The sequence below is a fragment of the Pangasianodon hypophthalmus genome, chromosome 16 (genome assembly GCF_027358585.1).
Source record: "Pangasianodon hypophthalmus isolate fPanHyp1 chromosome 16, fPanHyp1.pri, whole genome shotgun sequence".
Taxonomy (NCBI): Eukaryota; Metazoa; Chordata; class Actinopteri; order Siluriformes; family Pangasiidae; genus Pangasianodon; species Pangasianodon hypophthalmus.
In genome coordinates this window covers 10,870,972-10,889,084 of record NC_069725.1, presented here as the reverse complement: position 1 = coordinate 10,889,084, position 18,113 = coordinate 10,870,972, and the positions used below count along the sequence as shown (strand labels likewise).

At 39.0% G+C, this 18,113-nt stretch overlaps 1 protein-coding gene across 2 annotated transcripts; it reads right to left on the bottom strand.

Moving 5' to 3' along the window:
• Positions 1-3,961: 3,961 nt before the first annotated feature.
• Positions 3,962-17,869, bottom strand: si:dkey-32e6.6 (extracellular matrix protein 2). 2 transcript variants are annotated; one of them, XM_026921074.3, is made up of 9 exons: positions 17,537-17,869; positions 15,187-15,239; positions 14,368-14,824; positions 14,128-14,243; positions 13,052-13,184; positions 12,157-12,314; positions 11,933-12,072; positions 5,569-5,895; positions 3,962-4,444 (listed from the first exon to the last, which is right to left on the bottom strand). In XM_026921074.3, exons 1-9 carry the CDS (start codon positions 17,694-17,696, stop codon positions 4,267-4,269), a joined length of 1,722 nt encoding a protein of 573 aa, XP_026776875.2. In that variant the 5' UTR covers positions 17,697-17,869; the 3' UTR covers positions 3,962-4,266. The 2 variants fall into 2 exon arrangements, with proteins under 2 accessions (XP_026776875.2, XP_034168038.2); XM_034312147.2 differs by having other exon boundaries at positions 14,368-14,821; positions 17,537-17,868.
• Between the last annotated feature and the right edge of the window lie 244 nt (positions 17,870-18,113).

The window sequence follows — 18,113 nt, the reverse complement described above, 5'->3', positions numbered from 1 at the left end:
GGGTTTGTGTTGTTCTGCTCCATGTGTGAATTGGCCATAAGGGGGTTGTCGGCATCTGCACCTTCTCCATCTCCTCAAATAATAAACACAGGAAGCTCCTGTTGCTGACCAAGGGCATAAAAATGAGGCAAAAAAAACTTCGTCCATTTCAGAGAAATAAAATGAACATAATATGTATGAATATATAATTCATACATACTCATTTATAAATGTGAAGTAAAAAAAAATCATATAGTGTTTTTGAAAAATAATCTAGAGAAATTGTAGTTTTTTTTTTTGCAAGATTACTGTACATGAAGAACCACAGTGTTGCAGTGGGTAGTGTTGTTGCCTTACAGCTGTTGAGCTCAGGTTACTGTCTATGTAGTGTTGTGTATGTTCTCCCTGTTTCCATGTGGGTTTCCTCCAGGTTGTCTGGTTTCCTTCAACCTTCCAAAAACATATCAGTAGATGTTTTGCCTACTCTAAATTGCCCCTAAGTATGAACATTTGTGTGCATGGCAACTTGCAATGGACTGGCATCCCATCCAATGTGTATTCCGGCCTCACACCCAGTGTTTTTGAATAGACTCTGGATCGACCACAATCCTAAAAAAAATAAATAAAGTATAAAGGATAAAGTGGTTACTAAAGATGAAAGAATGAAATTCTGTACATCATCTTCAGCCAGCTGTTTTGCTTGTTATATCACTTAATATACATGAAAAATTGGGTACTGCACTGCAATGGGCCGGTGTCCTATCCAGGGTGTTCCTGCTCCATGCCCGGTGTTCCTGGGATAGGTCCTGGAGCAGGATATAGACCCTGACCAAGATAAAGCGCTTACTGAAGATTTAGATAATGAATAGTTGGGTGCTTTTTTCCCCTTACAAAATCCTGCATGTATTTTCCCAAGCAGGAATTACATTAATCGTATGATGGGTCAGATGTGTAGAAGACTATTAGCTTGATTACTGGGGCAGTTTTTTTTTTAATCAGAATACAAAAGAGTTTGTTTACTTTTTTAACAAGTGAATTGTTTAGCAATTTTGAATAATCTGTGAAATTCCCTTTTAATATCATATTGATAGGTGAGATGCCTGCACCTGATTATGGCACATCTGAGTATTAAACAAGTGATTCACAAATGAGTGTTTTGTCACTCTTATATCAAGTTCAGCTTTTGATAACATTGTATGAACTGTGGAATGTTTCACTGGCCTTGTGTACATATTTGTGTTTACACAGATCGTCTTTTTTTTGAAGAACCCTTATCCTTCAGCAGCTGTTGAACTCTTGCATGCCTAAAACAGAGGATTGATTTCTAAGCTCTTGCCACATGCAAAAACAATCTGAGGTGGTACAGTGAAAAGACCGGAATAGATTTTAGAATCTCGGCATGTTTAAACAGGGGCTATATATCTTCAGTGCTCTGATTTCCTCCTCCAAGAAATTCAGACCAGTCACAGTGGGAGGAGGATGGCAGGACAATTCTAAAGCTGACAACACTGATGCTTGTATGTTGGAATACTGTAAGAATTTCTGTCCTTTAGATGGTCAGCGACAGTAAGAAAAGTGCACAAATAGTCCAGAGGAAGATACTGTCGCTGAACCACGACATTTAATATGACATTTTCTGAAATGAGGCCAAATGCTACCCAGCCTGACATGTTCTCCAAATACAAGCTAGAGCATGAAGAGCAAAAGCATGCCTAGAATGGATGGGTGCTGTCTGAGACAGCCACCCTCTCACTAAAACAACTGTACAATTATGTGGAATTGAGATAACCGCACACAGTTGAGGCAGCGGGGGAGTTTAGAGATGCAACGTGTGATTACATGTTCGGCAAAAAAGGAAAACCAAGTTGCTGTCCTCTGCATACTGTAACAGGGTTAAGAGGGTGGTTAGGTGCTGAAAGCTGTGTTGTACAATCTGAATTTTGCAGCTAGAAGCTGCATTTTGTCACTGAGGGGCCACTCTTTAGATCCAGCATGTTGGCTGAGACATTTAAAACAATCTTAAAAAGAGCAGTTTTTCCTTGTGTGACGTGCTGGGTGTGCATGATCACCTGGGTACACTATGAATCTTTTTTTCTCCTCCATTTTCATATCATACAATTTTTTCCACCTCAATTCATCTTTATCTAGCTTTTAACTTTTTTAGGTGCTGTTACACAGCTAAATATTTTTTATTGACATAAAAATGAGTCAAAATAACTTCCACTTCAGCCTATTTGCCTTGTCTTTCACCATTAGTAGTCATTTTGTGTGTCCAGTATTCTGTGTGCTAGACCTTTTATGGAGTTTTGTGGGCAAATAAGCTGTCTCTGAAACTGTTGTAAACATAGCGCAAACATTTACACACAATTTTACTGAAAGATTGATAAACGAGGCCCATTGTGCAGAATAATCCAAACACACTATGTCAAATGTAACTTTTCTGCATTGCGGCATTTGCACCATAGATAGATCACTGACAATATTAGCTAGACATAAACCCATCTGGAACAAAGACTGATTGAATGCAGACTGAGTCAACATTCATATGAGGCACAGTGTCATCTCTGTTATGTGGACTTTTGTTGAACATAGAGATGAAGTGGCAAAAAAGCTACAACCTTTTCTGGGCTTTCTGGCCCATGTTAAGTGATAAGTCACTTACCTTTAAAGACAGAATATCTTGTTTATATTTTAAATTAGCTTTGTAGGTGACAAATGAGAATTTGGATAACTTATATCTTACGGGTGTCCGATCTTGGGTTTTGGTGAATTGCACTGGGACAGACAGGTAAATACGGAAAATTATGATTCATGGAAAAGTACACAGACCAGAGGGAAAATGAATTGAACTGGATGTTCTGTTGGTTTTTAAAAGTTAGGCCTTCTCAGTTTTTTGGTTATGAAAAATGTATTAGATTGAATGTTTACTGTAATAAATTGGCGCCTTGTTTATTTATGTGCAGAATGGTCTAGAGTGGTCAGAAGAGAGAGGAGGCTTACTGAGTAATTGAACCCGTATGAAGGAGAAGGAGGAGTATAAGCAGAGGAATGAGAAAGCCTAATAGAGATAAGTTCTAAACTCTGGGGAGATGCAGGGGATTAGTGAAATCTGTGTCCTTGTACAAATTTGCTGGCCTTGGTTACCATCAGAATGTGGAAAGTGAGAAGGTAGGAGGGGGGCAGGACAAGCAAACAAGAAAAAACATTGTATACTGGTGAAGTCGAATTGGCACATGAAGATTAAGACTTAAAAGAATCAATTTGGACATTACACACTGTGAGATTTAAGCTAATGACAAGTCAGAGAACACTGAAAACAGTGATTGCATAACGAACAGAGCTGGCCAGGCATCAGTGCCGTTGTGGGTTTTATATGCTAAAGAGGAGCTTGGGAAGGTCCCCAGCTTGGAGCTCAATGTCTGGACTTAATTTCTGTTACAGAATTTCTTCCTCCATTTCTCCCCTGCTGCTCAGGGAGTGGAGTGGCTCAAAGAACATAGGTATTGTTTTCTGCTAATGGAGCAGCCACTTGGTTATAAAAGCAAGTTGTTTTTTTTATTTCGGTCCTCCTGAGGAAAGCCAAATAATCACCCTCATCAACCACCCTTCCACACACACACACACACACACACACCTTGTGCCTTTGTGGTATTACTGCTGACACACACTTGACAGAGTTGCTCTCCTGTGGAGGCTCTGAGTCTAGAGTGACCTGCATAGAGTCTACATTCCTTCTATAATTCTCTAACCTCATAAGTTGTTTCTTTTATGTAATCATTTTACCCTTTTGTTTCCCATTATATGAGTCAGATTACTCAGTGTCAGTTCTCTTTGTGGAATTAGTCACTACTTCGTGTGATGATCAATCATACATCTAGTTTGTCATGTTTCCCAGATTAAAAAAAAAAAACATAATATTGATAATCATATTGGTAGCAAGTGTAAATGCACATTTGTATTCAAGACACATTACAGACGTACAAACATTTAGCCAAAGAGTTATATTATAAGAACTGATATGAACAAATATTAGAACAGCACTGGCATCTCTTCCAAAAAGAAAAGTCACTTCATTATTAGAAGCGAAGATACTGCAGTGGCATAAAGACTGGAATAAGCAGACATCCAGAACATAGAAAATAGCGCCAACTGTGTCTTAAGAAATACAGATAAATACCCTGAATCACGCCTTTGAATTAAATAGTTAAATAAAAAATTCAGATTAGTGTGTGCTTTCAAACATAACAGTAAGCAGATGAGATTTGAAAGATGCAATCTGCAGAACGTTTACACAATCTCATTATGAGTCTGCGGCTCCAGTATGACCCTCTGAAGGTCAGGGATGCAGGACAGAGCCTTTCGTGGGATCCTGTTCACATCGATGTAGTTGTTCTCCAGGTGAAGAGCCAACAGGGGAGACGAGTTAGTGAGACTGATTTTACACACAGACTTCACTGGAACAGCACTGGAACACATCATTCATGTACAGAGTTACATACACATAAATCTCTAACAAATATTTAACCCTACATATTTCATCATCTAAGAAAGAATTTGAGTTCCAAATATTATATTGATTCTTTCTAGTAGTTGTAGAGCTGTACGGTTCAGCATGGCTATAAACTGCAGGGCTGTGAAAACATTGTGAGCAGGAGTTATGGTCTCTGTATTTGAATCCACACAATTACTGGCAGGCAGCCAAAGGAAACACGTTTTTTTCGAACTAGTCTGGAGTTTTCAGTGCTTTAGGTAGGGTACAATTGCCATGAGAATGTAGAATAACTTTAATGCGGAGACAAGCTTATGGGTTTGAAATGCAAACCAGCTGCTGAAACTAGGTTCTGAAACACATGCCTAATGATTGAATTTTGCAAGGGAAAGGATGAGAATAAATGGGAACAACGGGGGGTAATCTGGGTTTTATTTTAAGGGATATGGTCTACATGCTAAATTGAGGAGATCCGCAAATTTCTGAGATGATTCTACAATGTACAATTTGAAGCTAGCATCATACAATAATTAACATCTCCTTAAAGGAATAGTTCAGTGATAAGTCAAATTTGCACAATTCATTAATTCAGTATATGAGGATTTGGGCATGTATTTCTGAGACATACTTCCATTTCTTGTAAGCTACATTAGCTTTGTAGCTGTAGTATCAAACATGTCTTGGCTTATTAACTACACTTGCCTTGTGGAAAGTTGTGTAAATTGGATTTTTCACTGAACTGATGCTGCTGGTACTGTTGAGGTTAGGTGATTAAAGATGATATGATGGATGATTTGTGAGCTGATCACTGACTGATTTATTTATTTATTTTTTCAAAAGAAGGTTGAAAATGACCAAGTCTGTTCAGTTATTCAGTTATCTAAAATAATTATGCTTCAGACAGGTTTGATTTTTGCGTAGCGATAGCACCCTTAGACATATACTTGTGAAGAGGTGCACTTTATTGCCAGAACTGTAATATGAGCACTTATAATCAATAAATGAAGAATCTACACAGTGCGTACTATCAGTGTCTTACTTGATGAGTCTGTTTAAAGGCTGCTAATGGCTCATACAATGGTGACTTTACTCACACTCACCTGATAAGATTGTGATCCAGCCGCAGCTGATGCAGGTTCTTGAAGTAACGAACGTTTGGTGGGACCCTCTCCAACCTGTTGTTGTCCAGGAGGAGCTCCTCCAAAGTTTTATAAGCTCCATGGAAGGCCTTCCCTAGCAGCCCCTGCTCCAGTAGCTGGTTGTGAGAGAGGCGCAGTGACTGGAGGCCTGGCCGCAGGTGGCTCAGAGTGTTGGGAGGGATGGACTGGATGAAGTTGTGCTGCAGGGAGAGCTGTCGCAAAACTCTCGGCAGGTGAGCAGGTACCATATACAGATGGTTGTGAGACAGGTCCAGAGTCTTCAGCTTCCTGAGTGTGTGTAAAAAGAACAAACTATTTTTACTATAGGATATGCATAAAAACAATATGTGTAAAGATTTTGACACAGTAACCAGTAATTATAACACAAATAGAATTGTAATATTCAAGCTTTGCTAAATCATCCATTGTTTTTCTTATACTGTTTGTGCAGAGTTTTGTGTCCTTCACATGTTTGTTTGGGCTTCCTCTGGGTTCTCTGGTTTTCTCCCACCTCCCAAAAACATGCCTGAAGGTGAACTGGCTACCCCAGTAGGTGTGAATGAGTGTGTGAATGTGTATGGTGTCCTGCAATGGCCAGGGTGTGTCCCCACCCTTGGACCCTGACTAGGATAAAGCGGATACTGAAGATAAATCTTTTAAAATTAAAAAGAGTTTTAAAATTAACCCATAAAGTTGTTTTCATATAAAACCAAGAGAAATTAAAGTCTATGGTCAGCATACAGAAGCCGCCCATAATAATACATTTTTTCCCTTTTCTCTTCATTCCCTTTTCATCTATGTCAATCATTGGTAGTTGTAGCTACATTTTAATTAAAAAAGAAATAAATAAATAAAAGGCATTAAAAATAATACAAAAATAGTCATAGTATTGGGACATCAGTGTAAGGATCATGTTCAGTTGGTAATAAATACACATACAAATGGGTGACAAATTTAAAATTGAAAAACACCGCACAGTGTAGTAAGATATTGAGCTGCCAGAACAGCTTCAATGCATGATGACATAGATTCTCTTGGAGGGAGGAACGCTATTTTTCTAAATGATATTCCTTATATTTGTGTTATATAAGAGAGTGCGGTCTAACATGTCAGTCCAAAATCTCCCATAGATGTTTAACTGGGTTGAGATCTGGCGACTCTGAAGGCCAAAGCATATGATTTACATAATTTTCATACTCATCAATGGGGACACGGTCATCTTGGAAGAGATCACTCCCATTAGGATAGAAATGTTTCATCATATTAAGGTGACCAGTCAGAATAACCTTGTGTTGATTTGTAGTAATTGTTCTTTCTAATGGCACAGGTGGAGCCAAACCTTGCTAGCCAAATGTCCTCCACAGCATAGCAGAGCCACCAGTTTTCCCTTACTTTGCCAGCTGTCTGTATACCCAAAATTTATTTCTCATCGTCCTGAATATTCTGCAGTCTTCAGTGCAATTTCATGAGACCTGTGACTGCTAATGAACACAGAACAAAGTCTTTTAAATTTAAGATAAGTATGCCTAGGCCATAATCTTTGACTATGTGTGTTTAACAAATAGATTAGTCACCCCTATGTACTGATTAGAATAGAAGCTAGTAAATACATAAATAATCATTATCTTCACTAGAGAATGTAAAGATGTTTTAAGCTTAAAGTAAAATTGCCAAAATTGTGCGTGTGCAAAAGTATAAAGGATCTTGTAAAAATGAAAATAAAGCATTATTATAATGCTCCAAGGAATGACACATTGCAAAAGTGAATTTAATCTTCAGGATTAATGGGTACTTCCTGAGTTGCATATGCTGGCACTGGAATTGTGTTTTCAGCCAAAAGCAATCAATAAGTCGGAAGCAGTCCTACTGAAAAGCAGAGGTCTTGCGATTGCCACCAGATATGCAGATGCTCACCAGTGCCAGAGTTATACAACCAGGCTTACGCAACACTGCATGCTGGCCAGGACAACCATTGTGCAGTCATGCAGAAGGCTTTATCCTGGCCCTGTTTGCTCCCTTAATTTCTGGATGTATGACACAGATACAAGAGCTGCAAGGAAAAGGACACTGCAGCGAAATGCTGCTGCAGTATCCCTTTCCTTGCAGCTCCCGTATCTGTGTTACACATTCTATCAATGCACTCTATCAATTTACATATACAATTTTTGGATAGTTTTTTTTTTCAATTATGATTAGAGATCTCTTTTTCTTATTTATGAATATCTTTGACTTTTTCTGCCCAGGGGTACTTTATGTAAATTGTTATGAAATTGTGTTGTGTGCTCTTTACTAAGGTTAGCTTGTGTTTTGAGCAGTACTTTTGCATGTCCTTAAGTTCACCCCTGTAAGTCCAACCACTGTAATTCTTACTCATTAGCCAGAGCAAGGGTCTTTTCGGTTCATACATCATAGTGCCACAACCCTCAGTATCCATCAAACCCCTCTTACACTCTGTTCCCAGCTCAAAGCTAACCAGAAACAAATGGAGCTCTCCTGGAGGTCCCCTTCTTGTTTCTCACACACAAACACTAACAAGCACACATTTGAGCGCACACAACACGTACAAACAAATCGTCACCCCTGCAGAGTCCGGTGGGTCTTTCACCCACAAGCTGCTCCAATTCCCACAGCATTAGAACAAGGAGAAGGGCAACACAATATTTTACAGGAATGTTCCAGTGATTTTCAGTCTCTATCAGCTGCATCTGTTGTGTTTGTGCTATTGCCTCAGACATAAATTTTGGCACATTTTTCTGTACTGAAAAAAAGGAAGGAAACTCATTTATAATAGAAGTCTATAGTATAGCTGTAGGGACAATCAATAGTTTATGCAAAATGTATAATTTCTAGATCAATTTTGTCAAGTCTTCAGTCATAGGTATTTGAAAAATAGGGACTACATCTGGTCAGTTTATGCTTTTAGGAACTACTTTTGCAAGAGGAAGAATCTGTAGTTACCAGTGTAGTTGTTTGGGTCCTGTTGTGCATAGATACCACAAAACCTTCTCTATTGCTCTAGTGCTGGAAAATTAATTAAAGAGAACATTTTGAGACTTTGTCTCATGCCTATCTCATCCCAGGACATATATCATTAGAGTGTGCTGGTTGTATTTTTGAATTTGCATTGTATAGTTGTGTATTTTAAACATTTATTGACAGATGTCAACATTTGCTCTTAGACTTCCATTTTAGGTGAGTTCCAATTCAACAGTTTTTCTGTTATTATAAGAATTCTTGTACATGGTGATTACACATACACTATAAATGCAGTGGATAGAAATGCATTTTTAAAAAAATGCTGCAGTATTCCTTTAAAATCACCGGTCATGAATGGGTCATTGGTAAAGGAAACATTACGTCTCTGGGCAGCTGTTCTCTGATCTTATAAATATAGTATACCATAAAAAGGGGAGTACAGCAGCACATGGACTTTTAAGGGAACACACTGCAAAAGCTGTTAAGTCAAACCCAAAACCAAAGTGAGAATTTATGAGCTAGGTGCCAGGCTCTATAGGAGGGGCAGCATTTTTAAGTGTGCCTAAGTGTGCTTTTGGATGAAGCAAGACAATTTCTTGTGTATTTTCTCAGTGGATTACACAGAGAACTGTTCTTGGGTGCACTAAAGAGTTAAAAACTGGCAGAGCAGCTAATGAGGTAACATGTAAAGGTTGGTGGTGGTAATTAGACTGGCTTCACAGAGCAGAATTAAGGAGTCTATTCGGACTGACAGGCACTCACAAACAGAGAGGAGATGAAAGCAGTGAAAGTCTGAATTGGGGTAGATGCTCAAATTTACACAGAGGTAATAGCACAGTGCTTAGACGTTGGTTAGATCACACACAGACGCATCAAAAAGATGAAAATGGCATAGGTTAGTGGCACGAACATTAAGTGAACGTGATAGTAAAGTTGTTAAGATAATTACCAGGTACCAAGTGCCACTGTAAGATTATAGATTTCTCCACTGAGAAACTCATAAAAGCTGCTGTAAAAAATGGCTGCAACAACAGCAGCAAAAATTACAATGATTATATCTACCCACTCCTGTCTTCTCTCCATCATTACTCTCTTCTTCTTCTTTCTCTCTAATGTTCCTCTTTTCAGGAAGAATATAATAACATAAATGTGTATGTCCAAAGTCACAGCCTAATGTAATGTATCAAAGACGCATTCTTTCAGGAATGTTATTTATATCTATTTCAGGGGTTCTCAAACTTTTTGCAGCCAAGGACCTCTTAAAATTTCACAGGCCCCATCGGCACACCTTTCTTAACATAATAAAACTATTTAAATATTAGGCTTATTACTCGAATGTGTACAGTAATACTCTGGCTATTTATTGGAGCCCTAATGCTTTTTGTGTTACTGAATAGGTTGACTCTTGTTTTTGTGATTTAGTTTGAACCCATTCAATAAAAGTGACCAGTCATATAGACTAATAACCATAAGAACTCATTACTAAATCTAATAACTTTGGTAATTGCACTGTGATTTTTTTTTTTTAAGTCACGGACCCCATTTGGCAGTGCTTGCCAATCCTTAATGTGCTTGCTCATGCTTAATAATGAAATAGCCCTTGTCAATGACTACATCGCCTCCACTTTCTTAATCACTCACTGAATCCTGTGCTTTCAGTCTTATCAGAAACATTCCATCTATTTGGCAGATGAAAGAGGAACAGCAGTGCTGAGTGTTCTAGCTTTCAGCTCAGTGGATTCACCGGAGTTATTTGTACAGTGTGACTGACCCTGCAGAGATACACATCTCCTCTGTAGGATGTAACCCCTGGGACTGTGGTCTGAGCAGAGCCTGAGGACTTTTGGCTGTCAGGGCCAAGACAAAGGATGTTCACCAGTTCAGTTATTATCTAGGTAAAAATAAACAATGGATTCTGTGATACTCTATCAATGCTGTGCTCTTATTGTAGTCATGGTGATACCTGGTTGATGTGCGCCATCTAGTGTAGTGTAAAAAAAATGCATAAATTGTCTTGACTCGGTATAAGTGTTGCTGGTAGATATCTGGGCCAGGACAAAAGATGTTCACTAGTTCAATTATTAACCAGGTAAAAAATAAACAATGGATTCTGGGACACTCTCTCAATGCTCTGTTTTTACGGTAGTGATGGTGACAGTCTATTTGGCCGAAAGTATGTGGACACTTGACCACTGAACATTCCATTCCAAACCCATGAACATTAATATTGGAATTGGTCGTCCCTTTGATTGGTCGCTATAACAGTGTCCACTCTTCTAAGAAGGCTTTCCACTAGATTTTGGACTGTGGCTGTGGGCATTCTGCCCATTCAGCCACAAGCGGTTGGACACTGACATTTAGCAAGAAGGCCTAGAGCAAAGTTTCCAATTCATCCCAAAGGTGTTCAGTGGGGTTGAAGTCGGGGCTCTGTGCAGGCCACTCAAGTTCTTCTACTCCATTGGTAAATTATGTCTTTATGGACCTTGCCTTGTGCACAGGGGCATTGAGATGCTGGAACAGGTTTGGGCGCATTAGTTCCAGGGAAAGCAATTCTTAATGCTACAACATACAAAGACATCCTATACAATTGTGTGTTTCCAACCTTGTGCCTGCAGTTTGGGTCATATGGGTGTTATGATCAGGTGTCCACATACTTTTGGCCATATAGTGTACGAGGTTGATGTGCGCCATCTAGTGTAATGTAATAAAAATGCATAAATCATTTTGACTCAGAATAAATGTTGCTACTTCAAAAGGAATCATCCATTCATCTTCAGTATCCTGGTCAGGATCATGATGTACCTGGAACCTATCCCGGGAACACTGGACATGAGCGAGGAATACACCCTGGATGGGACCACAGGGCATCATGCACCCATATATTCACAGGTGAACACAAGGAGAACATGCAAAACTCTGCACAGACAGTAATCCGAGCGCAAGGTTGAACTGGGAGACCATGGAGGTGTGAGGTGGTAACACTACCCATCGAAACACTGTACTTCCCTCAATATATATGTTACTATTTCAAAGGATAATATATGTATATAATGTACTTACTGGCATATTTTTGGAAGGTGTAAAAAAACTGAAGTACACAGAGTAAACCCACACAGCCACGTGGGAAAACGTGCAAAAACTTCACACAGACAGTAACCTGAGCTCAGGATGGAACCCTGGATCCTGGAGCTGTGAGGTAGCAACACTACCTGCCCTATTACTGTATATGTGAAAAAAATTTGGACTTTTTCCTGACTGTACATGTCAAATAAATATGAATACTCTTCTCAACTACTGCAAATGTAAAAATTTTAGCTTAAGAAATAAAAGGTATATGCGCATAACTCACGGCAGGTCAATCCAGGCTCCAGGGTAGAAACTGGTGTCACTCAGGAGATTGTGACTCAGATCCAGGGCTGTCAAGTGGACAGAGTTATTCAGAACACTTTCCTGCACCTCCACTAGCTGATTGTGTGGCATCTTCAAATCCTGTAAAAACAAACACACACATACACACAATGTTAGAAAGGAAAGTATTATAAACTAAGCAATAAATTATTTGCAGGAGCTGACCTCTAGAGATGGGGGCAGCCCAGATGGAATGGAGGAGAATCGGTTGTTGTCTAGTCTCAAGTGCTTGAGCGTGGTGAGGTGCTGGAAGGCCAAGGGCTCAACACTGCCCTCCCACAGGATGTTTCCTGCCAGCTCTAAGTGGAGCAAGTTGGACAAACCTACAGAACATTCAAAGAACATTCTGAGACAAAACTCCTAAATGTTCTTATATAAAAATTATTAAAATAAAAATTTTCTCAATATCCTTTTGGCAGGTTTTTTCTACATGCTATAAAAGGTTGCTTTAACCTTGCTCTAATGCTAATTTAATGAAATGTAATGAAATTTAAACAACACCACTGTTGAGTGCTTGATTCAGATTGGTCAGACGCTGTTTTTTTTTTTTTATAACAGCACAGCTTATATTAATGTGCTCATTCTAATGCATTACATTTCTCATAGTAACAACTTGTACGGGGAATTGTATGGTGGACGTGCCACATAAATAAATTAAAAAACGTCTAATGTTTGAAATGGTTATGTTTTTCTGTGAGGAGATTAGAATTTTTGGAAGGAGTTTCCATTGATTGTCAGCATTTTGTAACAGTTGGAGCTGTAACACTAAGTTTTCAGACACAGAAAAGCCTTCAGGATGGAGGGCTTTGTGGTTTTTCAGTAACAAGACAATCTGCATTTTTTTGCCTTATTAACTTAAAGAGAGAGAAAAGAGTGATGCTGTTGAGGGAATAAAACTGTTTGGGACTTGCTGTTATTGGAAAATAATCAACTCCGGCTTGGCATCGCACCACCCCATTATTGATGTTTTTCCTTTAACAGCATGCCCTGTCATGTTTTATTCCTTACATCTCACTATTTACTGCATATTTTAAATTAAGACAAAACCATCAGGCCAAACCTTCAAAGTTGTGGGAAAGCACTTGGTTTATCTTGTTGTCATTGATTCTCAGCTCCTCCAGAGATCCTGGCAGAAGTGGGATTGTTTCTAGACCATTGCCATCAAGAGTCAGCGTTTTTAGGTTTGTCAGATTCTGTTAAGGATAAATAAAGAGTATGGACATTTTTGAATAACCGCAGAGTACAGCTGTGGTATAAGTTGTGAATAACCACAGAGTACAGTGTTTTACATGCTTAAACACCATCTTTTCATCACGATGCTAAATTAATCTGGCTGTATTTCCAGGAAAACCACCAAATGGGTACTCTTGGTTTGTCAGGAACTCTTGTAGTGGTAGGATATTTTAAGCTAAAAGCCTTCTTTTAAAACCGTGCCATCACTCCAATAGCACCCTGTCCATCTAAACCTACCAATCTCCTGGCCCTTTTTATTGGTGGCACATCAGGATTGGATACTGTAAAATATGACCTCATTTCCTGGCCCTTTGAGAGCACTTGCTCCTCCAGTAATTACATAGACTCTATACAGAGACAGTATTCTGTACAATGCTGAAGTTTCTTATAGGTATTGACTCATAGGTTTTCTATAACATTTTCAAAGTCTCAGAGAAATAAATAATCATTCTGGGGGAAACTGTGCTCAGCTGAGAAATAATGTGGGTGTCCTTTGCTGAGATTGGTATAGGTCTAGAAATGCATATCTATTCTGAATGCCAAAAGGAAATACATTATTGCAATGCATCTCATATAAAAACATTTTGTAACATCACTTGTGCTGCACAGCTCTCCTACATCCAGATTAATCCCACAGCTGCTAGTGGTAAAAATCATGATAGTCAAGTAGTGCCTAAAGTTGTGGCCATGACTGATTGAATGAATTTTATTTTTATCAGGAGGTAACTTGCAGCAACACAAGAACCCTGACATTTTTCTCCGACACTATTATGATAGTTGTTTCATTTTTAATGATAAAATGACATATTCTAGCCTTAATACTGAATGTATATTTGTTGTAGCCACAGGACTGCTGCCTGTGTAAGCTAAAAAGTTATAATATGTTAGGGAGATATAGAACACCATGAAGAAGTCAGGGCTGATAGAGGAGTCATCCAGAAAGTTCCTGCTCAAGTTGATCACTTCCAGGTTAGGCAGACCAGAGAAAATCTCAGTAGGTAATGTGGTGAAGTTGTTTCCTGTGAGAAAGATGAAAAGCAGAATTAAAAATGATATGTTTTAACTGAAGTTTTTTTTGTTGTTTTTTTTTTGAAGATTTCATGGCACAGTTGTTTAGACTCTACATTCCTCTTCTAAACGTACCAGATAAGTCAAGTGTAGTGATGTTGAGGTCGGTGATGATGGGAAACTCAGCAATGCCAGCGTCTGCACAGGAAATCTCAGTTCCATTCAGCTGGCAACCCTCTGGTATCAATTCTGCAGTACTGTTACCAGCTGCCTCATTCTCCTCTTCCTCTGCCTGTTCTTCCTCCCCCCCTTCATTTTCCTCTTCTTCACCTCCTTCTTCTCCTCCTTCTCCCCCTTCTAATTCTTCTTCCTCTTCTTCCTCTTCATCATCATCATCTTCTTCTTCATCCTCATCTTCATCATCTTCTTCCTTTTTCTTTTTCGCTGGCTCATTACCCTGGCCAAGAAGGCGGCTCTTTTCCTTACCGAGCTCGTGCAGTACCGTGCTCAGTTTACCTGAAATTCCGTCTCTCATTTTCAAGATGGAATTTAGCTCCACCCACGCTGCCAGGGTCCGACCCAGAGCTGGCTGCTGACAGAAACATGGAGCCCATCATTAGACATAAATATACAGAAATGACTGATTTGGCACAAACATAAAAAGACTAAATGTAGTGGATAAATAGGGGAGCCAGAAAAAGAGCAGTGCCAATTTGTGAGATGAAATACTACAGTAGAAGATAAAAATAGCCAGTACACTCATTATAACAGGGGCACACCTACTGAGCTGACCACAAACTGAGGCGTTTAATGTACATGTAACTGCATATACACGTACTGTAAAGTAATTGAAACTTCTTGGTTTTGCTATTTCTTCCCATTTAATCATAGCTTAAGAAGTAAAAAAAAAATGAGTTTGTTGGTCCTCAAATGTTTTCATGGACCCAGGCTCACCTGTGTGTCCTTAGCTGCGCCTTTTTTTGGTTTCTCGGCTGCCCCCTTCTCCCCTAGGGACAAATACTTGAGTTAAGACACTGCCTCAAACAGCAAAATGCTAACTAAATTGTACATAGATCATCAGCTCCAGAATTATTGGCATCTTTTCTTAATAAAAAAAGAAATATGAGAAATCTAAATGCATTTATCTGAAGTAAATTTATTCCAAGAAAATAAAAACCCTTATCAAAAATATATTTTTAACAAAACCACACATGTCACAATTAGTGGCACTCCTGTATTTAGTGTGCAATCTCCCTTTGACAACATAGCACAGTGTTCCCCTATAATGCTTAATGAGATTGAAGAATACTTCTCTTCTGGACTCTGCTCTTCTCCTCTTTACCCATCTTTACCAAGTGGGCCAAAGATTGTGGAGCTGACTGTATGTAAGCCAAGAACATGGCACTTGACAGAAGTGAATGCTACATTTATACACGTTAATTAACTGAAACCCTCTGTTGTCCCCCAGAGAGACAAAATATAAAACCCGTAATTTTCTTCTTTTTTTTCTGAGAGTGTAGGGGACCTAAAACAGAAGACTGTGAGACACCACAATTTTGAGACTTTGAAGAATATTCACTGATGCAAACAAATTGATAATGGTCTGTCATGTAAGATCTATCTTATATAGATTTTTAAAACTAGTAAAAACTGCAGTGTAATGCATGTTTCCAAAGAAGCTGATTCATCATCAGCATCATCCCCTATATCCTCATCTTCCTTCTACCTTTTTGCTGGCTCATCTATTTTTACTACTTCTACTTCACTACCGCGCTCTCTCTGTCTCTCTCTCTCTCTCTGCTCTTATATATATATATATATATATATATATATATATATATATATATATATATATGTGTGTGTGTGTGTGTGTGTGTGTGTGTATATATATACCATCCAATTTATTAGGAACACCTGTACACTTGCACATTAATGCAGTTATCTAATTCGCCAATCATGTGGCAGCAGTACAATGCAAAAAAATCATGCAGATACAGGTCAAGAGCTTCAGTTAATGTTCACATCAAACATATCACGAAGAAAAAGTGAGATCTCTGTGACTCTGATTGTGGCATGGATGTTGGTACCAGATGGGCTGGTTTAGGTATTTCAGAAACTGCTGATCTCCTTGGATTTTCACACACAACAGTCTCTAGAGTTTACACAGAATGGTGCGAAAAACACAAAACATTCAGTAAGCGACAGTTCTGTGGGTGGAAACACGTTGTTGATTACAGAGGTCAGAGCAAAATGGCCAGATCGGTTTGAGCTGCCAGGAAGGTTATAGTAATGAATATAAGCATTATTTACAAGCGTGGTGAGCAGAAAAGCATCTCAGAACGCACAACACATCAAACCTTGAGGTTCCACTCCCAAAGAACTCCCAAAGAACTCCCAAAGAACTCCCAAAGAACGCACAGCACATCAAACCTTGAGGTTCCACTCCTGTGAGCCAAGAACAGAAATCTGAGGCTCAAGGTGTTTCAGCCTGAAGACACTGCATACACAGGATGTTTTTTGTTTTTCACACCATTCTGTGTAAACTCTAGAGACTGTTGTGTGTGAAAATCCCAAGAGATCAGAAGTTTCTGAAATATTCAAACCAGCCCATCTGGTACCAGCATCCATGCCATGATTAAAGTCACAGAGATCACACTTTTTCCCCATTCTGATGTTTGATGTGAACATTAACTGAAGCTCCTGACGTGTAAAATCTGCATGATTTTATGCATTGTGCTGCTGCCATATGATTGGATAACTGCATAAATGAGCAGGTGTACAGGTGTACCTAATAAAGTGGACAGTGTGTGTGTGTGCGTGTCTGTGTGTATCTGTGTGTGTGTGTGTGTGTGTGTGTGTAAGAATCTGATCTTTTTTTTTTTTTTTTAAACTGGAAATAAACAGAAAATTCAGAATTTTGAAAATTGTAAAACAAAAAAGTACATGTGCCACATATTGACTATTCAATATTCAAGATGTTGACCAATTTCTAGGTCAATAATTAAATTTAAGTAAATAAAAAAAATTAAAATAAATGACTATGTTAAGTCCTTTGTACAAAAAGTCAGATTTTCTGTGAATCTTATCCTTCCTTTGAAGCACATGTTCAGTAGACAGGCCGATGGATTTGATCTAAGGTGGATAAGATTGAAATAAAAATTGGAATAAGAGTAACATTGGACAAAAACAACATTGGAACATTGGAATTTGTAAATTACAGCTGTACAGAAATCCAACCATGTCAGTGTATGAAGTTAGATATCAGACACCTGTACCATTAGAGCATCATCACAGCATAACTTACTTGAATATTCCACTGCTGTCTCCACTTCTGGAGTGTTTGTAATGTCAGTGCTTGTCCCATTCTCAGTAGTCTTTCCCAGTGCGTTTGGAGGATCTGCTTCCACAGCCAAAGCTCCTACACACACACCTACACAGATACATAATATCCACGCTGACTGCATGGTGCTGATTTACTCTGTGCTCTAACGCTCGGCGTGACGGTCTCACTCAGTGCGTACCTGATGGCTGCCCTCTTAAAGAGTCAGCTGGAGGAAGAGGAGAGCCCAGGGGGAGGGGGTTAATCATGTACAAGGAACATCCTTGCCTGGAACCCATCCCTTTTTCAGAAACATCATCCCCTCTTTTACGCATTCAGTGGTTATGCTGTGTTTGCGTACTGGAGCATTTTTAGAATGAGAGAGGGAGGGAGCAAGCCAGAGAGAGAGAGAGAGGACACAGCAGGACAGGGAGAAAGGCAGACAGTGGTATTAGCCATGTCAAGCCTGCCAGAATGTCACAGCTTCACACTTTGTAACACTTATGATAGACAAATTGGGAAAATAAGAAAACAAGTGTGAAAACAGGGAGTGGACTGGCTG

What these genes read in the sequence shown, in the direction of transcription:
- si:dkey-32e6.6 (XM_026921074.3), bottom strand. Translation starts at nt 17,696, where the DNA reads ATGCAGTCAGCGTGGATATTATGTATCTGTGTAGGTGTGTGTGTAGGA. An exon ending in GCGCAGCTAAGGACACACAG is followed by an intron (nt 14,825 to 15,186) that starts GTGAGCCTGGGT and finishes TGTTTCTGTCAG; the next exon opens with CAGCCAGCTCTGGGTCGGAC. An exon ending in CTGGATCACAATCTTATCAG is followed by an intron (nt 4,445 to 5,568) that starts GTGAGTGTGAGT and finishes GATGTGTTCCAG; the next exon opens with TGCTGTTCCAGTGAAGTCTG.